Raw genomic sequence first — 27,681 nt, forward strand, 5'->3', positions numbered from 1 at the left:
ATCTGTACTGAGATGCAAGATAATAATTGTGAAAATATGCTTTGATGCGCTTGTTTGAAAACTTGTGATTAAAGTGGTCAAAAGCTGCAAAAGCACTTTGCAGACGCGGCGCGGTACGTGCGACGGTAGAACCACCGTTTTGGATGGCCACCCACTGTATTTCAAAGACATTAAATATTATGTAGTGTTTCAAAAGTATAAACTCTTGGGAGACTTTTATTTTCATTAAACATGCTCCCTTTAGGCAATATATTTCAGAAATATAACATGAATTAAAAAGAATTTGTATAATAATAATAATAATAACAATAATAATTATTATGTTATTATATTCCATTGAGATATTATTATTATGGTCCATTGAGAATGAGAAATTATGTTGTTAAACAACATATCTCATTACTAGGACATAATTTAGTGAAAACAATAATTTGTGTGTGGCAGCAATGTGTCACCGTTCTTTTCCTACCTTTTCTTGTAACTCGATAAAATCCATGGAAATGAACGTCAGTCTGAGATGTTTATTTCACAATCATTCTGAGCATTATTCCTACTTGCTGGCATTCCTATAAATCCATAAGTTGTTTTTATAGGTTAGGCTATTTTCATTCAATCCAGTGTAAAAATAGGCTAAGTATGTCTTGCATCCTTTAATGTTAGCAAACATTGCAAATAAGCTGCAATTTACGTTTAACTTTTCTTATCTTGTTGTTATGGTCAGGAAAAATGGAATCACATTACTATATGTTATAGCCTTTGAGCCAGATCAATAGATTATATACAGATGTTACTATAATAATTTTGTTAATGGTGATCAGCACCTAAATATGGTATATAATGTGGAAATTACTGGCTTTTGCCTTGGCATGACATCTCACTTTTTGCAGACAATGCAAAGGTAGAGTACAATAACTTCAAAATAGTGGTAAAAATCAAGTTTGAGATCATTTTCATTAAAACATCTAATTACCAAATTTCCAGTGTCCAACCTATAGTTAATTTTTTCTGGATGAATACAAATATTTAAAGCAATTTTTCTCCGTTTCACACTCGATTGCTTTTTGTAGGACAGAGTGGCAATCCTCTTGTTCTTTAAGTGGCCATGCCCTTAATTATGCAGAACTGTAAGGCTTAATATAATTTAAAAAGATGAGTTATAAAAAAATACACCCCGCTCACTGTTGTTATGAAGGGCAAAATTATCTGCATAGACCAAAACCACTTTTTGTACCAATACCTGTATAAAAATCTTGACAATTTTTTTAATCTAGTTAATAATTCTTACTTGACTCCTTTAATGGTGAGGATCCGTGCTGATGTCACATTAAACACTTGTTCAAACCGCTCCAACTTCTGCTTAGTCATTCTGCCAAAGGGACGAGAAAGACAAGGAACCACACCTTAGTCAAATCAGGCTGCGCGCACACACATATACACACAGACACGCTAAAAGTCCCTTGAATGTACAATGACCTGATACCACAACCTGTCTGTCTTGTATTTTTTTTTAAATAATAATAATAATCATCACATCAAAGTAAGAATTAAAATTAGCCAAAAAAAGGTGATTAATTTTAAATATCATTCAATACTGCAAATACTATAAATGTAATGTAATTTTTGTAATACCATAGCAATGAAAACATGCTTTATCATAAACATTGACTCATGGACAATGTGTGAGCATGAAAACCACACATGAACGACACATTTGCCCTGAAGGTTAATTGTAACCCTCAAACTCACTCGTGATGGAAGCCGATGTCATGATTTCCGATAAGAACCACAAGCTCTGTGTCACTAGGATGACGGAAGATCCGTTTAAAACGTCTGACGTCATCTTCCCAGTCCTGATTGGAGAGTTAAAGCACATTTTACACAGCATGTCTTAATGGCTGATGTCAGTGAGCAAAATATTAAAGGGGTGGCTCAGGTGTTGTTGTTTTTTTTTCTCTAGGTTTGATTGTGTTTATGGGGTGCAGTCTAACATGTATTAAAGGGATAGTCCACCCAAAAATTTAATTATGATGTTTATCTGCTTACCCCCAGGGTATCCAAGATATAGGTGACTGTTTCTTCAGTAGAACACAAACTGAGATTTTTAACTCAAACCATTGCAAATTTGTTAGTCCTGTTATGTCAGTGGATGAGAATCACAGCTTTGAGAGTCATAAAACATACACAAACAAAACCAAATTAAACCATGCGGCTTGTGATGATTAATTGATGTATAAAGACACAAAACGATCGGTCTGTTTAATTTTACCTCTGATTTTCCTATTATGAGTTCACAGCTGAATGGACATTTCACTCGCTGGCTGCAGCACATTTGCATATGCTGTACTGCTGGAATTCGTGATTGATTGACAGCAAATTTTAAATATTAAATGGAACGATAAAATAACGTTATTAACCGGTTAATGGCCATTTCAATTTTTCGATTCTGTTCGGAACTATAAAATATGATTTTGTTTCTGTTTCTGTTCCTGTCATAATTTCGTTCGTTTCCGGTTTTCGTTCCTTGAACCGGTTCAGAGCCCTGCAGTGCATTACTATCTCTCAATGCAGGACCATTGACACTCCCAGTTGAGATTGTAGATAAGAGTCAATGGTCCATTTGAGAGATAGGTGGCAGTAATGCACTTATAAGTCTGCAATCCGCTGTAAAGCAAGAAGACGACAACGACGCCTCATGCACATGCTGAAGAAGAATCGATGAATGTGCTCGGGAGAATTCAGACTTTGGGGTTAAAAAAAAAAAAGTATAAATCCAGTACAGTTTCTTGCACAGACCCATCGTTTTGTTTGTTTTATGACTTTCAAAGCCGTGATTTCCATATAAACCCGGTTCTGTCAACACTGCACTGGCTCCCTATCAAACATCGTATAGATTTTAAAATCTTGCTTATTACTTATAAAGCCCTGAATGGTTTAGCACTGAAGTATCTGAACAAGAGGATCGTGCACAACCTGTGCAAGCATGGCTTTTAATGCTAGGCCTATGTTTTTTTGTTGGTTGTTGTATCATAATACTAATGACGCTGTCATTTGTAAATGCTACTGCTTATGTTACCTTTTAATATATGGTTTTATCCTGAATAAAATATACTTGCATCTTTATTCAGTTTAAAAACTGTACACACTGATTTGATCAACTGTACCCTCCCATGGATTTGTAAATTATTCCCTTTATTTAGAAATCAATGCCCACTGATTTATCTAATGCAAAAGATTCTGAAAAATAAAAAATATATATATATTTATTTATTTATTTATTATCAAGATACCACCAGACAAAATACAGTCATTAACCCTCTGAGGTAGACAAGCTGATGATTTGTGCAACCCTCCTATTAGGGCTGCAATAAATGATTATTTTGAAAATCGATTAATCTAACGATTATTAGACTATTCGTCGATTATATAAACTAATCATCAGTTATTTTATTGATTCTACTTGCTGCATGAACTGCAACAGACGTCTACAAAGGATTGGGATTCTTGAAACAAAGTTACTTGCTGGACTTTCAAAAAAGATGGAACACACACATCATCATGGACCCCCTTAGCATATAGCCGATGAGCCCTATGAATCTAGTGAATCTCAACAGTTTATACCAAGTATACAGACTAATCGATGGCACAAACCCAAAGGTACTCATGGTAGATTGTCACAAGTATCTTGTATTGCTCCCATACCATCCTCTACCCCAGATACGGCTATGACAAAGCTTGCAAACACTGGTATTCTACCACCTCTATACAATTTAAGAACAGATTTAAAGCATTAATGAATGTGGGTGAGGAATCCCCAAATGTGACTGGACATGGATTGTATCAGCCAGCAGCTAACATCGCTACTTATAGGCGCTCAAGGTCAAGCAGACAGCGGCATTCAGCTCAGAGTGCAACCAAGCCCAGGACTCTTATAGTGGGCAACTCCATTATTAAAAACATCAGTAGCAGGACTACAACTACTTGCTGCTTTCCCCAAGCAACTGTCTCTGATGTGAACAACATCAGAACATTCTAATGAAGCATAAGACTGCAAATCCAATCATCATCCATGTGGGGAAGAATGATATTTGGAAAAAGCAGTCAGAACTCCTTAAACACTTTGAAACACTTCAAAGACTTGATGTTCAGTTGTTCATCAGTGGACCACTCCCAGCAAGGGGAATTAACATGTATAAAAGGAGTCAACTTCATTGACAACTGTTTAAACTGGATGACCTCCACTCAAACAAACTTTGAGTGATAAAGGACAATATCTATTTCTCCCTCCTTCATCCTCCAGTAGTGTATGGCAATCCACCAAAACTGATATAAAGTTCTGTCATCACTCATACTTTGTCCAGGTGTGTATGTGTGCCATTCAGAGTCATCATGTGGTTGACACATACCACACAGCCACAACAAGCACTGCTCATAGAAACTATCCTGGCTGATCCCTGCCAACAGAGCTCATCACAGACTAGGGCTGTCACTTTTTATTTGATATTCGAATATGCATTCGAACATGACGTGAAATATCCGTAATCGAACTATAAATAAAATATCCGGTTTTTAAAATGCCATGTGTAGCGCATTTTTTACAGTCTTAGACCGTTTGTTTTTTATTTTATTTATTTGACACCATATCACAGCCACCGGAAATACCAGAGCCAGAGCCCTGCTCACCAGACACAGTGTCCCTCTCTCCAGCATCTCCACTTCTAAGCTTCTCACAGAAAATGATGGAACTTGGAACGTGTATGCTGAACTGCTGTAGGTGAACCAAAAACAACTGATGCCATCTCTCAATGTTATGTGTCGGGTCCCCGCTATGATAGCAGCAACTTTCACAAATTTTTACAAAACAAGCAGGAACCCAGTGTGTCTGTAGCTTTCTCTATATCTGTTTTATCACATTATAGAAAGTCTAAGGCTTTCTCAAGCCATACGGCTGACCCATCTAAATCTGCGGCCTATTATGCATTCAAACTAAGATTGCTGTAGAGACAAAAAGTAATGCCTTCAAGTTAACATTTTTAAACATATAATAATTTTTGATCAGTGTCTTAATAATGAAAACCTAGATTTTATGTTTCTAAATGAAACATGGCATGACAGCTGCTGTGCAACAGGCCTCAATGAAATAGCCCCTCCTAACTTTACTTTTAGAAGTGTGTGAAGGTGAAGGTGTAGCTGCTCTATTTAAAGATATCTTTCAATGCAAGTGTCATTTGGTCAGTACTTGTATTTTGAATATTTAGGTATTGTGCTGAAAGGTGTTCCATGCATTCTGTTTAACATTATATAGAGGCCTCCAAAATACTCTCCAGCCTTTGTTGAAGAGTTCACAGAAATCAAAATTACAAAATAAATTATAACTGTTTTAAACACCTTTGACATGATTCAGCATGTGCATGGACCCACACACAATCGAAGACACATTGCAGATTTACTGATCTGATCACTTCTGTATTTTTTTGATATATGGATCCCTGCTACCACTGAATCTAGATGTATCTCTGTCTGAATGAGATTCATTCACTCATTATTAGCATGTAAGGGAAACAGGTCAATTTAGACAAAGGGAATCATTTAAGAATTTAAAGGGAATTTGGACAGAATCACTGTTTTATGGCTGATCACTGAGATGGCCAGCAATTCATAGAACGACACGAATAACTCTACCTCTAAGGGACAAGTCTCTTTTATCTTTTCAAAGGCAGGGTTAAAATTCAGGGAAAAATTTTGTTCCCCTTTCGAAATGAAGTAATTAACACAAATTTTTTTTTGTAGTGTTTTTTTTTTTTTTTACTATATACTATCCACAGATAAAACAGAGGATTTTTTAAAGACTATAATTTCATTTTTATATATATATATATATATCATGGTACAAACCCTTGAACATTAGAAAACTGAATAGTTTGAATTGCCTTATGTATCTGGCTCAATTTATTTTTATTAATTTTTTTTTTTTATATATAAAGCTGTATCATCCGCTAGTTGACTAATTAAAATACTTTTATCAGCCATATGAATTCCTTCTTGCTTACTAACCTTAATAAAATGACAGAAGGCTTGAGCTATAATAAGAAAGAGATATATGACCTCAATAAGGTCAGAGTAATCAATGAGGTCAAAAACATATGGCTTAGAGAAAATAAGGGCAAACAATTTATAATCATTATTAAGGCTGATAGGTCTTCAACTGTCTAAGAGAAGAGTGTCCTTTTTAGGTTTAGGTATTAAACAAAACTTATAATGGTGGTGGATGAGGAGATACCCCCTTACTATGTAAAGTGCTTTGAGTGCCTAGAAAAGCGCTATATAAATGTAATGAATTATTATTATTATTATTATTATTATAAGATTTTTTACAAATTTCTTTAGGATTTTCTAAGACAACCCCTCCAATATATAACTGACAAACATAATTATGTTTAGCCCTATTTATCTCAAGCAAAAAAAAAAAAAAATAGGAAGACATCTTTGCCTCGACCTTGTAAAAGCACCTTCTGCCCTTAATTTATACAACTTAATTTGCAAATCAACTAAACAGGTTTTCTGAATATTGGGCAAATTCTCAGGTAAGATCTTGGAAAAAGACAAGATTTCACTAACAATATTAGCTTCTTCAAGACATTTTATTTTAGCCAAATTAGCACTAAATTTTCTGAGGTAATTCACAATTTCATACAGATTTTAACAATTCCCAATTTAGACCAACAAAATGTTCTTGCTTAGCTTTGCTCCGATAAAAACCAGTAAGTTTTTTCAGCTCTGATCTAACCTCATTATGATTATGTAACGGACTGTTCATTTTCCAATAAGAAGAGCCCTTGTTAAACCTAGCATCAGGAGAAGACATCATTTTAATAGAAACGGCCTTAAGATCTGTTAATGGCATTGCAGAGATAGCAATATAAATATTCTATTATCAAAAATCTATTTGTGAATGTATAGATAAGTAAGCTTATCTTCCAAAACAAATAATAACTGATCATTCTCAGATCTAGAGATATACCCATAATAATTAACTCTAGTGAGGTGTGTTTGAATGAGAAATGTGAAAATATTTTCAGTAACTGACAACTTAAATTCTGCTCTGCACCCCACACAAACTGACTCCATTCCACAAAAGAGGACTGTGGCTGCAATGCATCCTCATTTGGATTGCTGTTAGTATTGCTTTTGAAATTTTTGCCAAAAAAAAAAAAAAAAAGATTGTGATTGAACTTTTTTTTACATTTATATTAGTGACCAATTAAACTTGACCTCACTGATTTACTGATCACATTGCTGTGTGTGTTTTTACCTTTTTTTATATAAATGAACACACACCCGGAGCAGTGGGCAGCCATTTATACTGCAGCGCCCGGGGAGCAGTTGGGGGTTCACTGCCTTGCTCAAGGCCACCTCAGTCTGTAAATTCACTTCCCCACCTACAATTCCTGCCGGTTCGAGACTCGAAACTCACAACCTTTGGATTACGAGTCTGAATCTCTAACCATTAGGCCAGGACTTTCCCACACCAAAATGTAGGCTTATCTTCACATTTACATCATGAAAGATACATAAGGAAATTTCCGAAAACTTTAGAATATGGTGTCAGTGTAGGACATGAGCATTGGAAGATGGGAGGTGGTGGTTAGGTTAAGCCGTGGGTAGCGATGTCCCCTTTTGAAAGTCTAGTTTAGGGCTCCCAAAATGCTTGGCCCTGCAGATTGTTATTCAGTGTTTTTCGCAGCTCAGAACTTGTTTATTGCACATGTTTTGAGTTTAGCGTGCATTTGAGAACGCAACAGCCACCGTTTAGGCTTTATTTTTCTTGGCAGATGATTACAGCACTTTACTAGATTTGTAGTGAGACACATTTTTGTAAGCATGATTTCACTGAAGCTCGAGTTTTCCATCAAAATAAAAGCTCTACTGTCGTTTTTGTCAAAAGCTAAAAAGTGCAGTATGAATTGACAGCCAGCGGCAGTCCAATTCAAAATATCTCTTTCAAGTGTAGAAATTTGGAAATGGGTATTGAAATTTCCTTACTTTACAGTACAGCAAAAATAATACACCTATGACATGTTCATTTTATTGTCAAATTATGCTGCCCACTGTTTTAATGGAAGGCAGGGCCGAAACGATTAACAACACTGTCAACAGTAAAACTACAAATATTTTGTTGTGGAGTAGTCGTTTGATCTCATGTGACCTAAAGCCTGGGACACACTAAGCCGGCCGTCAGCCAATGTCAGGCCATCAGTATGCATCTGTCAGGATAGTTTGTATGATGCTGTAACGGATATGCAGTTCAGCGATTCATTGGTTCTGAACTAATGAATCACGGTTCGTTGAATCTAAAACAATGCAAACCCAAAGCTTGTAGATTTTGAATTCAGGCATATAAACCCAACTCTCTCTAAACTAAATGCCTGGCCTGGCGCCAGCCTGGCTGGATTTAAATTATTTACGACACTCTGGACGAGAAATTCCACAGTGACGTGAGCAGCCTCAAAGGAGAAACAAAACACATTCCACAACACACACATAAGCACACACACAAGTTTGTGTGTTGCATAAAGTGGATAATCCTGTTAGGCGAGGATTATAATTTGCTGACTTGTAAATGTGAAATGTTTTTGGAATGAATCATGATTTGTAACCCTACCCTCCTGACCAGCTCATAAAACTTTATGATCCCACTGGGAAAACAGGACAGTTAGGTTAACTCTTAGAAAAGAGAATAGTACCCTTTTATTTTCTCAATGTATTCTAAATGTATTGAGTATTGCCTTTTTGTGCAGTAGATGTTTCCCCATATAAATTGGAGTATCTGCAGTTTTATCGTGTGTTAAAGGTCCCATGACATGGATTATTTCCTTTTCTTTAAATGCTTTTTTGGTGTAGTTATATTGTTAGTATGATTTTTAGTCATTTTTTAATTTAGAAATAAAAAGCATTTTTATATCCTGATCCTGATCGCGGACAATCTTTATTTGTTCACGCAAACAGAGGCGTGAACCAGTCAAGCCATAAGAACTGAAACCAGGAAGTTCCTCCCTCTCTTGCTCTCTTGCTCCTCTCTTGCTCTTCTTCGCGCTCTTGGTCCGCTCTTCTATCGCCGTTGATCTCGGCACGGTGGCTGAGAGAACAGCCGTTCTCATGGCTCCTTCGGGAGCTTTCATCTCCGTTGTTTTCATTTCTTTTACTTACTAATTTCCTCTCTACACGAGGAAGCCGAATTCTGAATCATTACGTTTGTTGGACCTTTCAAATATCATGCGATTCCGCAGCAGCCCCGAAAGACACGAAAGAACACGCCTAGCTACAAAGGACCACGCACGCTGGTCTGGCGAGTCACAAAGAGACCACATGCAAGTATCATTCTCTATGGAGATTTAAATGCTGCTTAAAGTTTGTCTATTACCTTTTCAAGGTGTTTTGATTCGTTGTTGTCTGTCAAGGGTTACTGTCTGTGAGTTTGCATAACTGAGCGTAATTCTGTGATCACGCCTAATTCTCTCACCTCTCTCTCTCATCCTCTCTCATTCATTCTCTCTCTCTCTCTCTCTCCCTCATTTGGATTCCGATATGTCTTGTACAAAGTTTACTGTCTGTATTGTCGTACGCGAATTTACTCTGTGTGATTTGTAGTTTGATGTATTATTAGTTCAATTATTAAAAGCCAATATATATATTCATGATTGCCTCTGTCTGAAATGCTCACATCACGAGTCAATGAAATGTCTGATCTTTAGCTACAAGCTCTTTACTTTTTAGTAACCGAAATTTCATAATGATAGGATAATGTTTTCATGGCCAGAGAATATTTTTCCTTGAATTATAAGAAGTGATGACTTTATTGAAAGTTGATAAGTTAATCTTACGGCCGTTTGCTGGACAAACCACTGTTTGATTTGCGGTAATTTACAGTAAGAGATATCACTATAATTGATATGAAAAATGGAATATTGACATATTAATAAGTAAATTAAAATGAGTTATTGATATGTACAATTGACCTATTTTTCATCTTCAATAATTTTAATGTAACTGTCATATGAGATATATATATTAATCATATTCCTGATTAATTATTAAAATTCTCTATATAACATTTGAGTTTATTAAAATGTACAACCCAGTGCGGCTACAATGCGTTCAACTCGTGGGCTCTCGTCGGGCTCACGTCAGGCTCACAGTGGCAGGAATAAGACATCAGGGCTGTTGGGACCATCAACGAAAGTAAGAAGTCTGATTGGATGTTCAGCTTAGCAAACGAGTCAGTGCCGGAGAATTCAAATGAAAGTAATGAAAATTAGCACATAAATGAAGGCTGTTCTAATGTTACATGATCTTTCCCAAGCATTCCAATATGTGAATATCATAAAAACATGAGCCACTTAAAATGAAGAAAGTTATTAATATAACTGATATTCAAAATGGTAAGCAAGTGCTGCTATGTTTACGTTTTATATATCTGCATATATCTCTTGTAGACTTGTTTCCATTTCTTATTTTAAATCATGAATACATGCTATTGGGCAGCTGTGGTCTAATGGTTAGAGAGTTGGACTTGTAACCGGAAGGTCACAGGTTTGAGTCTCGGTGCTGGCAGGAGTTGTTGGTGGGAGGGAGTGAATGAACAGCACTCTCTTCCACCCTCAGGGCACTAAACCCCCAGTTGCTCCCCGGGTGCTGGATCTATAGCTGCCCACTGCTCCGGGTGTGTGTTCATGGTGTGTCCACTATTTACTGCTGTGTGTGTGTGCACTTGGATGGGTTAAATGCAGAGCACCAATTCCGAGTATGGGCGACCATACTTGACAAATGTCACGAGTCAATTTTTTTTACAGCACAATTGTTTTACAATATATGACTCCTACTGTCATAGGAATAACAATAATATTTCATTTATTCTTATTATTATTATCATAATTTTATTCCAATTTTATACACAGCATAATCTCTCATAAAATACCTTATAGTTTTATGATAATCAAAACAGTCCTGAGCTAGATAAACCTGTGATCTCTCCAAAAACATCTGCTATCTATCATTAATGATTTTCCCCCAATAATAAAAATATTTTATCATTAGCTAGCTCTACACTGGAGAGCTGCTTTATAACAGAAAATCAAGTTGTAATTCTAATTGAAAGCGACCTGGTTTTTTTTAGGTTTAATACTGCTTGATCAAAATATATCTAATGGATAAACTACTATATAAATAAGCTATCTATACTATATACTGTATATGAACTACTATATAAGTGTATAAATAAACATGACTAGACTTTTTTGGAGTACCAAACTGCAGCACTTGTGCAAACATCCACATCACTGTAAACAATGGGTTCTGCTTTCACATTGCTGACAGTTTTTGTTGAGAGGAAAGTGTGCAGCATATATTTACATATTCATGCTTCAGTTTTGGGTCGGCAACGTTGGACCAAAAAGCCATGTTAGAACACATAGCACAGACTATAGCCGACTGCAATCTAGCCTGTGTGTTCGGCGCCTATGTGAGAGGAATCAACTGTCTGTATCAGCAGGTATCAATAGTATTTATTCATGATTTAAAATAAGAAATGGAAACAAGAATACATGAGATATATGCAGATATATAAAACGTAAACAAAGCAGCAATTGCTTACCATTTTGAATATCAGTTATACTGATAACTTTCTTCAGTTTAAGTGGCTCATGTTTTTATAATAACATTCACATATTGGAATGCTTGGGAAAGATCATGTAACATTAGAACAGCCTTCATTTACGTGCTCGTTATCATCACTTTCGTTTTAATTCTCTAGCACTGACTCATTTGCTAAACTGAACATCCAATCAGAGTTCTCACTTTCGTTGACGGTCCCATCAGCCCCATTGTCTATTCCTGCCATCGTGAGCCCGAGGAGAGCCCAGGAGTTAAACAGACAAAACAAACTAGCCTGTCAGATGCTCACCGATGGCCCGACATTGGCCGGCGGCCGGCTTAGCGTGTCCCAGGCTTTAGGTCACATGAGATCAAACGACTACTCCCGAACAAAAATATTGACTGTGACAGTTTTAATTAATCATTTCAGCCCTGTCTTCCATTAAAACAGTGGGCAGCATAATTCGACAATAAAAAAAATTGTCAGATTGTGCTACCATCATCATATTCATGTGGTTTGAGGCTTCATTAGTTTCCATACCCTAAACTACCCTTAAAACTATGTAAATATAGTGTTGTAAAATTACAGGCTTGTTCAGTTTTTTTTTTTTTTTTTTTTTTTCTGACAACAATGAAAGAACATAAATTACTCTGTATTTTTTTATTGTACAAATAAATGCAACATCATTCAAAACTGAAAAAAGGTCTACTTTTATTTGTGTACTGTACACCTCCAATAACAACAAAACAGTGGTTTTGTAAAATAATGAAAGCAAACGGCACACTTTATGCAGTCTCAGTCTCTGTTAACTTGTCTCTTAAATGCATCACATAATGAATTCAGTGAATGTTTAACACACAAAAATGAGAAATGTGTCTATAGAAAGCATTAAGTCTAGGGCTGGGACAGCGCGTCGAGGTCATCGATGACGTCGACGCAAAAAATATGTTGACGCAAAAAATATGCGCATCGATTCGTCGACCTGTTTTTATTTCTCTAAAAAACGTTTGCAAAACGTTTACCTTATGTGCGCTGAATATACGTGATGGCCGGATCAACATTCTGTCCAACGTTATATAAACAAATCCAGGGGTTTTTCTGCATTGATCTTTTTTTTTTTGGCGGCTGTCAAAGCGTTATTTGATCGGTGAGTGATGTAGAATAGAATGACTGTGCTGCGCCTGACAGGGCGCGTACGAGAGAGAGCCCCGGCTGTGCGCGCGCACTCACAGTCTTCAAACAACACGAGCGCTTCTTGCTCTCCCTCTCCCTTGTGCATATTAATCAAAATCATTAAGCACGATAGAAAAAGGGCAAAACACCAAAGTTTCACACGCGCTCGCGCACTCACAGTCTTCAAACTACACGAGCGCTGTCTTGCTCTCTCTCTCTCTCTCCCTTGTGCATATTAACCAAAATCATTAGACACGATAGAAAAAGGGCGAAACGCCAAAGTTTCACGTGGAGCATTCAGAGATTTTTTTTTCTCCATGACAGGCTGCTGGCTCCCACTGTTAATTGTTTTTTTTTTTTTTTTTGGGAAAAGCACTCTCTGTATTAGCTTAAAGCCCTCAAGTTTACATTGGTTACTGTATTCTTTCAATTGCTCTAAACAAGTATTTTGGGTGACCTTTTTTATTGAATGCTAGACATCAAGTTGTTGTTATTTTCATCTGAAAGAAGAACTTTTTTTTCAGTAAGCTAGGCCCTATGTGTTCAGTAAGCTTGTTTCAGTAAGCTATGTGTTTTCAAGGCTTCAAGGTTTTATTGAATGCTATCTCTATACAAGTGCAAAGTAATGCATTCTTAGTCAGTCTTTTATTTTGTAATTTTAAGAGCAATAAACATATATTGCAATGTTAAGGAATTCATGTTTTTTTCATTCAGATATGTAAATCAACATGTATAAATTGTTAGTAGTCAATTAATGGGGAGATAATCGAAATCGAATCGATCTGGAAAAAATTAATCGTTAGATTAATCGATGCATCGAAAAAATAATCGCTAGATTAATCGTTTAAAAAATAATAGTTTATCCCAGCCCTAATTAAGACTCTACTTTTAAATGGTTATATCAGAAAGAAATATTCTCTGATAAAGTAAACTACATGAAACCAACGAGAGGTACAGTCTTATCTGAGCTCATTATCTGTAATGTGGTTACATCCATGCGAAACACTGGCTATTCATACGGTAATCACCCATGTGTTCCAAGCAAACATGTAAACACCCCCATCATCTCCAAAACAAAGCAGTGAGATTAATCAGGTTAATCTACAATACTTTTCTTTTTTGAAAGAAGACACGCTGCTAGGAATAAACTTTGTATTTACCGTAGAAGAAAAATAATATATATATATTTTTTTATCATTATACCAGTTGGGATTTCCCCAAACTATAATTCAAGAATAAAATGTTTGAAATCGAATGAAACATATCAAAATATGCTCTAAATTTTGCACGACGCGGATGCTTTTGTTCAGACCAATGTTTATTGTGTAATGCTCTGTCTGTGAATAAATGCTCAAAAGTAGATGTTTATGATGTGCTTGACAAAAGCTAGTTTATCTGATATAAAATGCTATTTTAGTGCTGTATTATAGTATAGAAACATAAGTATGTCTATGATTACAAAATAATGTTTTAATATACTTAATGCTCCTGATATCAACATGCTCACTGATGTTTTTTAGTGACCAGAGACCAGCACTACAAATGAGTCCAGCCGCTGTACCAACATCAGATGTTCACCTGCATTGGGCTGATATGCTACATGGATATGTCAAAATAAGCTACATGACTACTGATGAGGGTTTTTTTTTTTTTTTCAGTGCATGGAAAGCAGCAGTAAACACAATGGATATGCCAGTTATGGATTTACTAGTTTCACCAGCTGAACAGGAACTGTTTCCAGCAATTGCACAATGGTGACTGTTTATGTTTCTGTGCTTAGACTAGTGTGCTAAATAATGTGACTTTGACCTATGACCTATTATATATATATTGTTTTGTAAATAAAATACAAACGATCCAAAATCCCATTCTCTTAATTTCCTCAGATTCTTTCTTACCTGCCTCACAGTCACATTCCACACTGATGGCCTAGGTGAAGGGTTTTGTTTCTAACATCAATATTCATTGTCACTCCCTCGCATACAGCCTTACTAACACAAAATGTGTGTTACAAAACATAAATAATTACATTGTTTTCTGTGAATTGTCACACCAATTTGTAGCAAAACTCCAGTCTTCCAAATCCAGCTCGCAGAAGTCATATAAACAAATGTTTTGTGTGTGTGTTTTAGGGCCTTATTTTAGGGAGTTTGCGGATGATCTAGTCAAAGACTATATAATATCCAAGACATGTCACTCATATAATTTTTAATGGGGAAAAATGCAACACTCAATATGGCCACTGAATTTGTGCCTGACTTCTGAATGAAACAGCCAATCACTAATCGGTATAAAGTCAGTGTGTCACTGCAGCTGCCGTTAGAAGTCCCAGTTGTTATAGAAACAGTCAGCATCCTGAGACGTTCTCTTAGGTTCTCTTCAGTTCTGCTTAATGGTTCCGGTTCCATTAAAATCATGAAACTATTAAAAAAATATATAGTGGTAAGGAAAAATGCACAATACTCAACTACTCAATGGTCAGTACTGCTTACTGTCAACTTAATTTAAGGGTTGGCAATGTCAAAATTCAACATATATTACAGTATACAGATCTTCATAAGTAGGGTTGGGTATAGTTTGAAATGTTCCAGTTCTGATTCTGGTTCCATTTAAAATAAATAATGTTTTGTTTTTTTTTTACTATTTTACCTTCATTGAATGTAATGTTGCTGGAAGGTAGTAAGTAATGATGAGTAATGCTAGTCCATCATTCAGCATATGCTTCAAAGTTTATGTTTTTTTACACTATCAATAACATTTTGCTTTTCAAGCAGGAACTAGCTGGTTGGACAAATAGTCCCGTGAAGGCTAAGACACTTGTTCATTTCCCTAAATTAATGAAATATAAACTGTTATACTTATAGCCATGTATAAACATACTCCATAAAGCCCCTATTTTACAAATAATAATGCAGTCAGGAGATGGTTTGATGCAATGATTGGTTTGAGTGATTTCCACATTTTTCCACCTGTACACTAAATCTAAACCTCATACTTACATAACAATAGCAGTCTATTTATTTAATGGTCCAAGTTGAAGTCTGGGGTTGCACAGACTAATTGACTAGTCGACTTCAATGCTCTACCATGACGCTTTAAGCTTGACGTCAACTAGTCGCTGGTCCTATAGAGGGCGCAGGAGGATAAGAAACATTTGAAGCACTTCCACATTTACGCTCGGTTTCCTAACAGTTAAAATTACAAATAAATGTACACTCCGAAAGCTCCACAAGACACGTGTGGTTATATAAAGACCTTGTCTCAGAGGAGCACCAGGACAAGACCACAGGAAACAGATGATTCTTCTGCACAATCTGACTTTGCTGCAGCCTGGAATTGAAATACTGGTTTCGTCTGGTCAGAGGAGAACTGGCCCCCCAACTGAGCCTGGTTTCTCCCAAGGTTTTTTTCTCCATTCTGTCACCGATGGAGTTTCGGTTCCTTGCCGCTGTCGCCTCTGGCTTGCTTAGTTGGGGACACTTCATCTACAGCGATATCGTTGACTTGATTGCAAATAAATGCACAGACACTATTTAACTGAACAGAGATGACATAACTGAATCCAATGATGAACTGCCTTTAACTATCATTTTTGCATTATTGACACTGTTTTCCTAATGAATGTTGTTCAGTTGCTTTGACGCAATGTATTTTGTTTAAAGCGCTATATGAATAAAGGTGACAATATTACTGGATGCTCGAAATTTAACGCGAGCATTCTAAACAGCTTATTGTACAGATAAGTTAATCAACATTCTAATCTAATGCGCTGCCACACTGTAACGTACGCACATAGGCAACAGACAATAGCTCTTACGTCGTTTATCTATATCTGACTTAGAACGAGCAAAAATTTGTGAGAAATAAAATGAACCAAAGGCAAAGGGACTGATAAAAATGAGCTGTTATAGGAGCAATAGCCACGTGGGCAGCGCTGTGTCATATGCCATAGCTGTTCACAAGGGGTTTGTCACAGCTCCAGACTTATTTGTTCATTAATGTTTTCTTGCCTATTGGTAGTTCAATGACTGTTTTCTTGCCTATTGGCAGTGTCGTCGGGGTAAACGTTTTGGTCGCTGTTGGACCTGCGGGTGTCACTGTTGGACAGTGTTTTCTCTACTTCCTGTTGGCCTTCTGTAGCAAATCGTAGCTCCGTGTAACTGTTTTTATTTTATTTTTTCTCTAGAATCTTTATCTTACTATACCTCTCTGTTTTTTAAAGTGGTAAAATATAACTTAATTCACACCATATTTCTGATATTATCGATCAATCTTATCAGATTAACTTTGATCGTTCACTTTTATTTTATATCCGTGAGTGCAGTACACCTGCAAAGCGTTAGCACTCGTTAGCTTGTCATTAGCGTTTTCATTCGAACCTATCGCAGTTTTCTTTTCTCCTCTCGCTCCAGTTTTTCACAAGTTCATCAAACAACCGCAGTAAGAATATTTCATCAAGCACGGTGAGTAATGGCTTCTCCTGTCATTGTTACTTGCACCTCTTGCCACATGTACAGTTTATCTATCTCTGTCGCTGATGAGGGATTCACATGTGATAAATGCAGGGAAATAGTTAGGCTGACAGAGAAGATTTCAGAATTAGAGACACGCATCCAAACTTTAATTGAGGACAGTAAGAATGTTAGGGCTCTAGATACGGCTTTGGATGCGTCTAGCTCAGGGATTCCTGTACATTGTTCGGTTCCGGAAACAGAGCCCCTGCAGCAGGGCAACTGGGTGACGGTGAGGCAGCGTAGTCGTGGGTCAAAACACCGCTCTTCTGTTCCGATCAAAACATTAAACAGGTTCTCCCCACTCAGTGATGCACCCACTGAGAAACCTGATGAAAGTGCTCTAGTTATTGGTGATTCTATTGTACGGAACGTGAATATAGAGACAACAGCCACCATAGTCAAATGTTTACCGGGAGCCAGAGCGCCTGAAATCTTGTCAAAAATTTAAAAGTGCTGGCTAATTGTAAACGTAAATACAGTAAGACTGTTATTCATGCCGGCGCTAATGATGTTCGACTTTGCCAGTCGGAGATCACTAAAAATAACATTAAAGAGGTGTGTGAAAAATAAAATATCGCAATGTCATTTTTTCCCAATATCGTGCAGCCCTATTACAAACTGCTAGATCTGATTACTTTTCTTCTCTTTTAGTAGAAAACAAACATAACCCCAGGTATTTATTCAATACAGTGGCTAAATTAACGAAAAATAAAGCCTCAACAAGTGTTGACATTTCCCAACACCACAGCAGTAATGACTTTATGAACTACTTTACTTCTAAAATCGATACTATTAGAGATAAAATTGCAACCATTCAGCCGTCAGCTTAGGGCTGGACGATTATAGCCTTAAATCAAAACCTCGATTAATTGAACATTTTGCCTCGATTACGATTATTGAATGATTATTTTGTTTTTGGTTTTTTTTTTTTTTTTGCCCTCATAGTTCACTGACAAGGTTTGTACTGTAAATATGATTGACTATCAGCAGTTATTATATCTATGTTCTTAACATTTCCTACTAGGGTTGGGTATCGTTTGAATTTTATCGATTCAGATTCTTATCGATTCCTAGTTTCGATTCCAATAAGATAAATCCAATATAAAAAAAATTAAGTCAAACATTTAGATGTCAAACATTTTTTACAAAGCATTCTGTTGCAGCTGAATAACATGAGCAAAAATAAGCAGCCTACAAAATTCTGCAAGAGGAATTTTGCCTGTGATTAAAAAAAAAAATCCATAGCAAAAACAACTAGATTAATATAAATTTCAAATATTAAAGTGTTAAAGACAAGTAATAAGATAGGTCAGTAATTAGAAAGGATCAAACAAATCAATAAGCAATATCATAAATAAATACAACTAAACAAAATTTCAGGTACAGAAACTGTAATTAAAACTTTAAAAACACTGTTTTCTTTTTATGAATAAAATAAAGATTAATCAAGTAAAGTTATTAAATATATTCAGTCAAGATCAGTGAATGATTTTCTTTTGTTCTTTGATTAACATTAATGACAGGCAGCGCGTTTATTAGGCTGTTGTCTCTTTAAGCAAAAATACTGCACATGTGTGTTTTCTTTCTCATCTGTTTATGTTCACGTAAGACAAAAACGGCTCAGTTTATGATGATATACTGATGTAACGTTAGTTTTCTGTATCGTAGTTTCGACTCGGAACAACCTTTTCTACAGTTAAAATACACAGAACAGTCCGAGAACGGACACAAACCAGGAACCCAGCGCGACCGCCGACCGCTGCTCTCTGTGCACGCGCTTGTGCTTCATGTGCGCTGCACACAAACATAACATGCTATAAAGAAGTTTGAGATTCTAAGCTACTTTAGTGATAAATCACAGGACAGCGCTGACAAGTTACTTTGTGTTCCTCTGTGCACACGATCTTCACATCTACTGTTTATATGAGGGTTCGTGCCACAATGCAGCTGCGCGAAATGGTAGCTCGATATAATAATACACATCCGTTCATCTAATCGCTTGAATGTCCAAACCATAAAACAAATACAAATGACAAAGTTTAGTGAAGACGCAAGGCTCACCGCTCACATCGCTTTGCTTTTATGCCACTGACTGGACGGGGCAGAGTCATGTGACTACCCACGCGCTAGTATGCTTTTAAGGGGGAAGTGTTAACAGGATTAAAAAAACGAAATAACCGACATGGGAAAATTACGTCGGTTAGAGGTTATGAATTTCGGTTTTGATTATTTTTCAATTAATCGTCCAGCCCTACGTCAGCTACAGTATCACATCAGACAGTGCACTATAGACCCCCTGAGGAACAGTTCCACTCATTCTCTACCATAGGAGAGGAAGAATTGTATAAACTTGTTAAATCATCTAAACCAACAACATGTATGTTAGACCCTATACCATCTAAGCTCCTAAAAGAGGTGCTTCCAGAAGTCATAGATCCTCTTCTGACTATTATTAATTCCTCATTGTCATTAGGATATGTCCCCAAAACCTTCAAACTGGCTGTTATTAAGCCTCTCATCAAAAAACCACAACTTGACCCCAAAGAACTAGTTAATTATAGACCAATCTCGAATCTCCCTTTTCTTTCCAAGATACTAGAAAAGGTGGTATCCTCACAATTATATTCCTTCTTAGAGAAAAATGGTATATGTGAGGATTTCCAGTCAGGATTTAGAACGTATCATAGTACTGAGACTGCTCTCCTTAGAGTTACAAATGATCTGCTCTTATCATCTGATCGTGGGTGTATCTCTCTATTAGTTTTATTGGATCTTAGTGCTGCGTTTGACACAATTGACCACAACATTCTTTTGCATAGACTTGAACACTTTGTTGGCATCAGTGGAAGTGCATTAGCATGGTTTAAATCGTACTCATATGACCGCCATCAGTTCGTAGCAGTGAATGAAGATGTATCCTATCGATCACAAGTGCAGTATGGAGTACCTCAAGGCTCCGTACTAGGGCCGCTACTCTTCACGCTTTATATGTTACCCTTGGGAGATATCATCAGGAAACATGGTGTTAGCTTTCACTGTTATGCTGATGATACTCAGCTCTATATTTCTTCGCAGCCCGGTGAAACACACCAATTTGAAAAACTAATGGATTGCATAGTCGATATAAAAAACTAGATGACGAGTAATTTCTTACTGCTAAATTCTGAAAAAACAGAGGTGTTAATTATAGGACCTAAAAACTCTGCTTGTAATAACCTAGAACACTGTCTAAGACTTGATGGTTGCTCTGTCAATTCTTCGTCATCAGTTAGGAACCTAGGTGTGCTATTTGATCGCAATCTTTCCTTAGAAAGCCACGTTTCTAGCATTTGTAAAACTGCATTTTTCCATCTCAAAAATATATCTAAATTACGGCCTATGCTCTCAATGTCAAATGCAGAAATGTTAATCCATGCATTTATGACCTCAAGGTTAGATTATTGTAATGCTTTATTGGGTGGTTGTTCTGCACGCTTAGTAAACAAACTACAGCTAGTCCAAAATGCAGCAGCAAGAGTTCTTACTAGAACCAGGAAGTATGACCATATTAGCCCGGTCCTGTCAACACTGCACTGGCTCCCTATCAAGCATCGTATAGATTTTAAAATATTGCTTATTACTTATAAAGCCCTGAATGGTTTAGCACCTCAGTATTTGAATGAGATCTTTTTACATTATAATCCTCTACGTCCGCTACGTTCTCAAAACTCAGGCAATTTGATAATACCTAGAATATCAAAATCAACTGCGGGCGGCAGATCCTTTTCTTATTTGGCGCCTAAACTCTGGAATAACCTACCTAACATTGTTCGGGAGGCAGACACACTCTTGCAGTTTAAATCTAGATTAAAGACCCATCTCTTTAACCTGGCATACACATAACATACTAATGTGCTTTTATTATCCAAATCCGTTAAAGGATTTTTAGGCTGCATTAATTAGGTAAACCGGAACCGGAAACACTTCCCATAACACCCTATGTACTTGTTACATCATTAGAAGAATGGCATCTACGCTAATATTTGTCTGTTTCTCTCTTGTTCCGAGGTCACCGTGGCCACCAGATCCAGTCTGTGTCCAGATCAGAGGGTCACTGCAGTCACCCGGATCCAGTACGTATCCAGACCAGATGCTGGATCAGCACCTAGAAAGGACCTCTACATCCCTGAAAGACAGCGGAGACCAGGACAACTAGAGCCCCAGATACAGATCCCCTGTAAAGACCTTGTCTCAGAGGAGCACCAGGACAAGACCACAGGAAACAGATGATTCTTCTGCACAATCTGACTTTGCTGCAGCCTGGAATTGAACTACTGGTTCCGTCTGGTCAGAGGAGAACTGGCCCCCCAACTGAGCCTGGTTTCTCCCAAGGTTTTTTTCTCCATTCTGTCACTGATGGAGTTTCGGTTCCTTGCCGCTGTCGCCTCTGGCTTGCTTAGTTGGGGACACTTCATCTACAGCAATATCGTTGACTTGATTCCTAATAAATGCACAGACACTATTTAACTGAACAGAGATGACATAACTGAATCCAATGATGAACTGACTTTAACTATAATTTTTGCATTATTGACACTGTTTTCCTAATGAATGTTGTTCAGTTGCTTTGACGCAATGTATTTTGTTTAAAGCGCTATATAAATAAAGATGACTTTGACTTTGACTAATGACATCATCAGCGACTAATCGACTTCGACTTTCATCTCATAAAAGTCGACTTAAAAAAAAATCAGAGGTCATTCAACCCCTAGTATGTAGACTATATTAATGACAATATGGGACAAATATAATGTTATTTAGTGGCGGCAGGTGCTGTGCGCTGCCATTACATGCACAGTTAGACAAAACCATGTAGCAGTTATCATAGGCACGAGTTTGCGTACAGTGGTTAAAAAACGATGTGCGTCAGTGTTGGCAGTTAAAGATGCGATGCGTCTGTGGAATGTGCGTCATTGGAAAACAATGTGCTCAGTAATTAAAGAGGCAGGGCAGCGTTTCTGTTATTTAGTTTTGAACTTAGAAATTGCTCATTGTTCTTGTTATAAAAAGAAAAAAAAATATATATATATATATTTCGGTACGTTTTAGATACAGCAAAAAGAAAAAATTGGCAGATAAATTTCCTTGATTTTTAAAAAATGTTTCATTTATTAAAACTAACAAAGTATGTTTTTTTTTTTTTTTTACATTGAACAATGATGGAGCTATTCTTTACCCATCTTCTATAGTGTTTTCTTAGCAGCATACTGTATAAAACAAAAACAGCTCCTTATAAAAAAAAATGAAAATGTTATATTATTGTAGTAGTTATGAACAAATACAAAGATGTAACTTTTTATATGGAACTCTATAAATCTTTATATTGAGTGTGTTTCTCTCAATTGGTTCTCTATAGGGCTAATGTTTTTTGGAACAACGCAGGAATTACTGTCTGTCTGAAATGGGCTCAATTGTAACGGGGCTCAATTACATTAAGCATGTTCTTAAAACCTACGTTTTCCACTACAGAGTAATGGGCCTTTCACACAGGACGCCCTATATATGCCCTTCAGATACAACGCGATTTGCGCTGCGCTATGGCGTAGATGGAGTTTTAAAAACTTTTAGCGGGAGCTCTATCATAGTCTGTTGTTCCTTGAATGGAGATATGTCTCCATGACACAGTTTTCCTGACGATGTCCCTATACTACCTCAAACTTGTATCGTACAGCTCACACAGTACTGTCCTAGCCGTTCATTCATTTTGATTTCCGTGCTTGTTTTGGATCCTATTGGTCGCGCTGGTAATCGTCACAGAGCGCAGCGGCAAAAGTTGAACTATTTTGAACTTTGACCGCGGCGTGCGCGCAAGCACGCAAATGATGCGCACCGCTGCACTTGCGCTTTGGTCGACGCAGCAACAAAACGTCCTTGCGCGGAGCAAGCCATTGAGATGAATGGGTTTTATAGCGCAGTGCAGCGCCGCGCATACCGCGCCCTGTGTGAAAGGCCCATAAGGCGCTCGATCACTCAGTACGCGCTGAAGGCTCGTTGCAAAATGGCTAATGCAAGTATTCCCGCTGGTGTTTTTTTTTTTGTATTCCCGCTGATGTACCCTAGATGCGACATATCGTTGTTTTTTTTTATCCACCATTCTCTTGCCATCACCATTATAGCTTACAGGGAATCCAAAGTGCACCCAAACACCAGACCTGTTGGTTATTGGAGGATCTTCTATTTCTGGTCTGTTAAACGCTTTGGCCATTTTGCAATGCGCCTTCAGCGTGTATTACTGAGTGAGCGAGCGCCTGACTGAGTAGCCTAACATAAACATATAAGTTGGTGTTTTTTTCTTCTTCGGGGGTGTCAGGGGCGTTGCCTGTTATGTCGTTTGGGTTATTGGGCTACCTTGTTGAACGCATATCATTATATTTCACTTTTTTTTTTTTTTTCCAAATATAATTAATTAGTCCAACGAACCTTTCGGTCCATAATGCGTATCGCGTACCAAACCGAAATCCTCGTACCGAACGGTTCAATACAAATATGCGTATCGTTACACCCCTAATATATATATATATATATATATATATAAAAATAAGAACCAGTTTTTAGTTCCTAACCCTATTTATGGTACAGTTGTTGTCAGATTGTTTTGGTGATTTCAAATATGAAATTTAATTGTAAGCCTAGTGAACAGTTTTGGATAATTTGATGTTTCCCAATGCAAAGAGATAGAAGTGGCACTTGCATGCCCAAGAAGCATTTCAAAGATGGCCGCCGAGTGACATAACTTGTCTTAAAAGGTCTTTAATCTAGTGCTGCTGTCACCCACAAAAGAGGGTCTACAACAACACCGGGACCTCCTGCACACCTTATGTCAGATATGGGCCTTGTTAGTCAACCTTAAAAAGACTAAAATTACGATATTCCAAAAAGGGGCCAGTTACGAAAATCAACATGCCCTTTTACACATACCTCAGAATAAACATCAGTCACAAAGGAAACTTTAACAATGGTTGTGAATGACCTGAAAGACAAGGCACAAAGAGCTTTTTACGCAATAAAGAAAAATATAAAACTTGAAATCCCAACTGGAATCAGTTATAGAACCAATTGTACTCTATGGATGTGAGGTCCTGGGTCCACTCACAAACAAGACAAACAAGACCAAATGGGAAAACACCCAATAGAGATGAAAATCTCCACACAATGCCTGAGCAGAATTAAGGCAGTACCAACTAATAATTACAATTAAAAAATTAATCCATTAATCCATTAAATTTCATGTGCACCTAAAAAGCAGCCATACTTAGACCCTCCACCATAAAGAACCAAAATACCAAGAAAAGAACCCAGAGAAAAGCCCCCTCAGCCAGCTGGTCTCAGAACTGACTTTACTATCCAAAACCCCAGCCAGACTAAATCAAATCATTGAAACACAGAAAGAGAAATATCTGAAACACTGGACAGAAGCAACAGTTCAACAAAGCAAATTATGATGCTATCTATCTCTAAAAAGAGAATATAAATTGGCAGAATACCTAAACACAGTGACGAACCCTAAACTAAGAAAAGTCCTGACCATGTACAGACTCAGTGACCATAACCTCACTATAGAGACAGGCAGACACAGATAGACCTGGCTACCAAAAGAAGACAGATCATGTCCACACTGCACACAACATGAAGTGGAAACAGAACTGCACTTTTATATTACATTCTACACAAATTAGGCACACATTTTTCCTCCAAGTCACAAACCGGCACAAAGACTTCAACCTGATACAAAAAAAGGACAAAATGCCATACATTCTGGGATAAACCTCAACAAGCTCTAACCTGGCTGCAAGGTACATCAAGTCCTGACATGATAAAAGGAAAAGCAGTAGAACAGAACCAAAAGTCACAGCCGGAACAAAAAATTGTACAACACACATAAACTGACATGGCAAGACCCAGTCCTTATCCTCTCTTTATTATAGTTTTCATTAGTACTTTCATTTTACTGTATACAGATATATAGACTCTATATATTAAATACTTCTATTCTTATGTATATTTTGTGTTAAATGTCTATTTAAATGTCTCTATGCTTTGGCAATGTAAAGATATTTTTTTTACCATGCCAATAAAACTACTTGGATTTGATAGAGAGAGAGATTTTGTGGAGCAGCAGCAAGAAAATTGCCTACTGATTGTTATATCTTTAATGTTGTTTTAAGAAAAGACATACATTCAGTTTTGATGAACTGAAGATTAGACTTCCTACAACCAATATTACTTGAAAGAAGATTTTTAATTTACAAAAAAAAAAAAAAAAAAAAAACAGGAAGAGGACAGCTAGCTTAGAGTGGCCCAAAAGGTCACAACTGCCTCAAAAAGAAAAGAAAGAGAATAAAGAAAACTCTCAAAATACAGATATATTACACAAGGTCTGCAGTCAACTACCTTTATTTTGGGTAAACATTTGTAAGGGACTTTCTCCAAATTAAAGGAAAAGCTCAGCTGAACAAGACCTTCCCTAATACACTAAAACAAGCAGAAGACAACTCCATCTCCACCCATAAAGCTACAAATGAGCAATCCAGGGATGACAGTGAAGTTGAGAGAGATGGAGGTGGAACTGGTACACCTGAGAGAAGAAGTGCATGGAGCAGTGCAGCAGACTGATCCAACAGAGAAAGATAAAGATTACAGGAAAGAAATAGCCATGTTAAAGGAAGAAAATCAGGAACTGAAAAACCAGAAAGAGGAGTACACCAAACAACTATCTGTAATGAGAGCAGAAATGACAGAGCTAAGAGAAGATGGAAGAAAAACAAGTAAAAATGGAAAACAACCACCAGCTCTAAAGCAGAAAATGACACAAACAGGAGAAGAACAGCAAAGTTTAGTGTAGACGACTCCTCCAACAACCACAGCCATCAACCCCAGCAGCCCTCCTCCACCTGACTCCTACAAACACAGTCCCAGATTGTACTCCTGATGGACTCGAATAGCAAATTTGTTGATGAGAAGAAACCATTCCCCAGAAGAAACATCAAGAAAATATGGTGCCCAAACACACAGAAGGCCCTGGAGCTCTTGTGTGAAGAGCAGCGGGGTTCCCCCAGCCATATTATAATCCACACCGGCACCAACGACTTGAGCTCTCAACAAGAGAGAGTAGCTACAGCTCTCATTAATATAGCGAAGAACGCATTCTCCAACTTCCTCAACTTCAGAATCATCCTCTCCACCCTGCTGCTGATTTCCACCCAGATACCATCAGGCATATAAATGTCTAGAGACTAGAGACTGTGCCCTAAAGCCCAATGTTTACATGGCTCAACACCTCACCCTAAATCTCAACAACCTTTACGACCATATCCATCTCCACAGAAGGGCAGTTCCCATCTTTGGCAAGACCCTAAAGGACATCGCACTGAGCCACAAGCCACTACAGAGACACTCTTCAATTCACCTGTGTGTGTGTGTGTGTGTGTGTGTGTGTGTGTTTCTATATTTATTTTTTAAAGAACCTCTTAGAGATCTCATTATTTAACGTATTTTTGACAAAACAATTACAAATAAAACATTTACATTTATTATTTATACATTTATTTTAAAAGATATTCTTAGATAAGTATCATAATATTTAAAATATTCTACTGATGTTTGTCTTGTTTTTGAAATAACAAAGGTGATTAATGGGCTCATATTCCTTAATCTCATTTTGTAATATTCAAGAACATAGGTCCTCCATTTTTGGTGTTAAGAGCCAACATTCAGATTTCAAAAGCAAAATTCTGAATTCTGACATTACAATACTTTGTCATCACACAAGGAGTCAAATATATTATAAACACCTGCCACTGTCCTCATATCACCTCAGAAAAAATTTACAACTTGTGACAACAAACAAAAGTGGAAATAATAATAATCAAAAATAAAAACAAAAAACAGCAATAAAAAGTGGTTTTACAAAGAGTGTAAAAGAATTAGTACAACAGTATGAAATCTTTCAAATAAAAAACATAGATATCCTTACCAACCAAGAATTCTGCCTTCAATATCATGAAGCTCTTAAAGTGTAAATCAAACTCTATAACAACGCTCTACATTTGCAAGTAAATTACTCACAAATGAGACTAAATATTACTCTGCGATTAAATTATGTCTATCGTTACACATTGGCAAATAAATTATTAGATCTTACTCGCCAGTGTGTGTGTTCAAAGCTATTATAAATTTAGCACAGATATATTTTCACTCGCTGAACACTGACTTCAGAGTGTCATTCTCCATCAAGTGATCTGTACTTTTCAATTCATCTCAATGGACACACTGTAAACTCTATGCGAAGGCGCATGACTCACTGTCACG

The 27,681-nt window shown here is 37.0% G+C and overlaps 1 protein-coding gene across 1 annotated transcript in view; it reads right to left on the reverse strand.

Annotated features, from left to right (window-relative positions):
- The window catches only part of mppe1 (metallophosphoesterase 1), a 98,561-nt gene that overhangs the window by 63,369 nt on the left and 7,511 nt on the right, over positions 1 to 27,681 (reverse strand). Inside the window, exons 3-4 of the mRNA XM_059524386.1 lie at positions 1,747 to 1,850; positions 1,286 to 1,366 (exon numbers count right to left, since the gene is read on the reverse strand). Coding sequence (XP_059380369.1) covers positions 1,286 to 1,366; positions 1,747 to 1,850 — 185 coding nt within the window. The remainder of the gene's footprint in view (positions 1 to 1,285; positions 1,367 to 1,746; positions 1,851 to 27,681) is intronic.

Source organism: Carassius carassius, chromosome 35, assembly GCF_963082965.1.
Source record: "Carassius carassius chromosome 35, fCarCar2.1, whole genome shotgun sequence".
Classification (NCBI taxonomy): domain Eukaryota; kingdom Metazoa; phylum Chordata; class Actinopteri; order Cypriniformes; family Cyprinidae; genus Carassius; species Carassius carassius.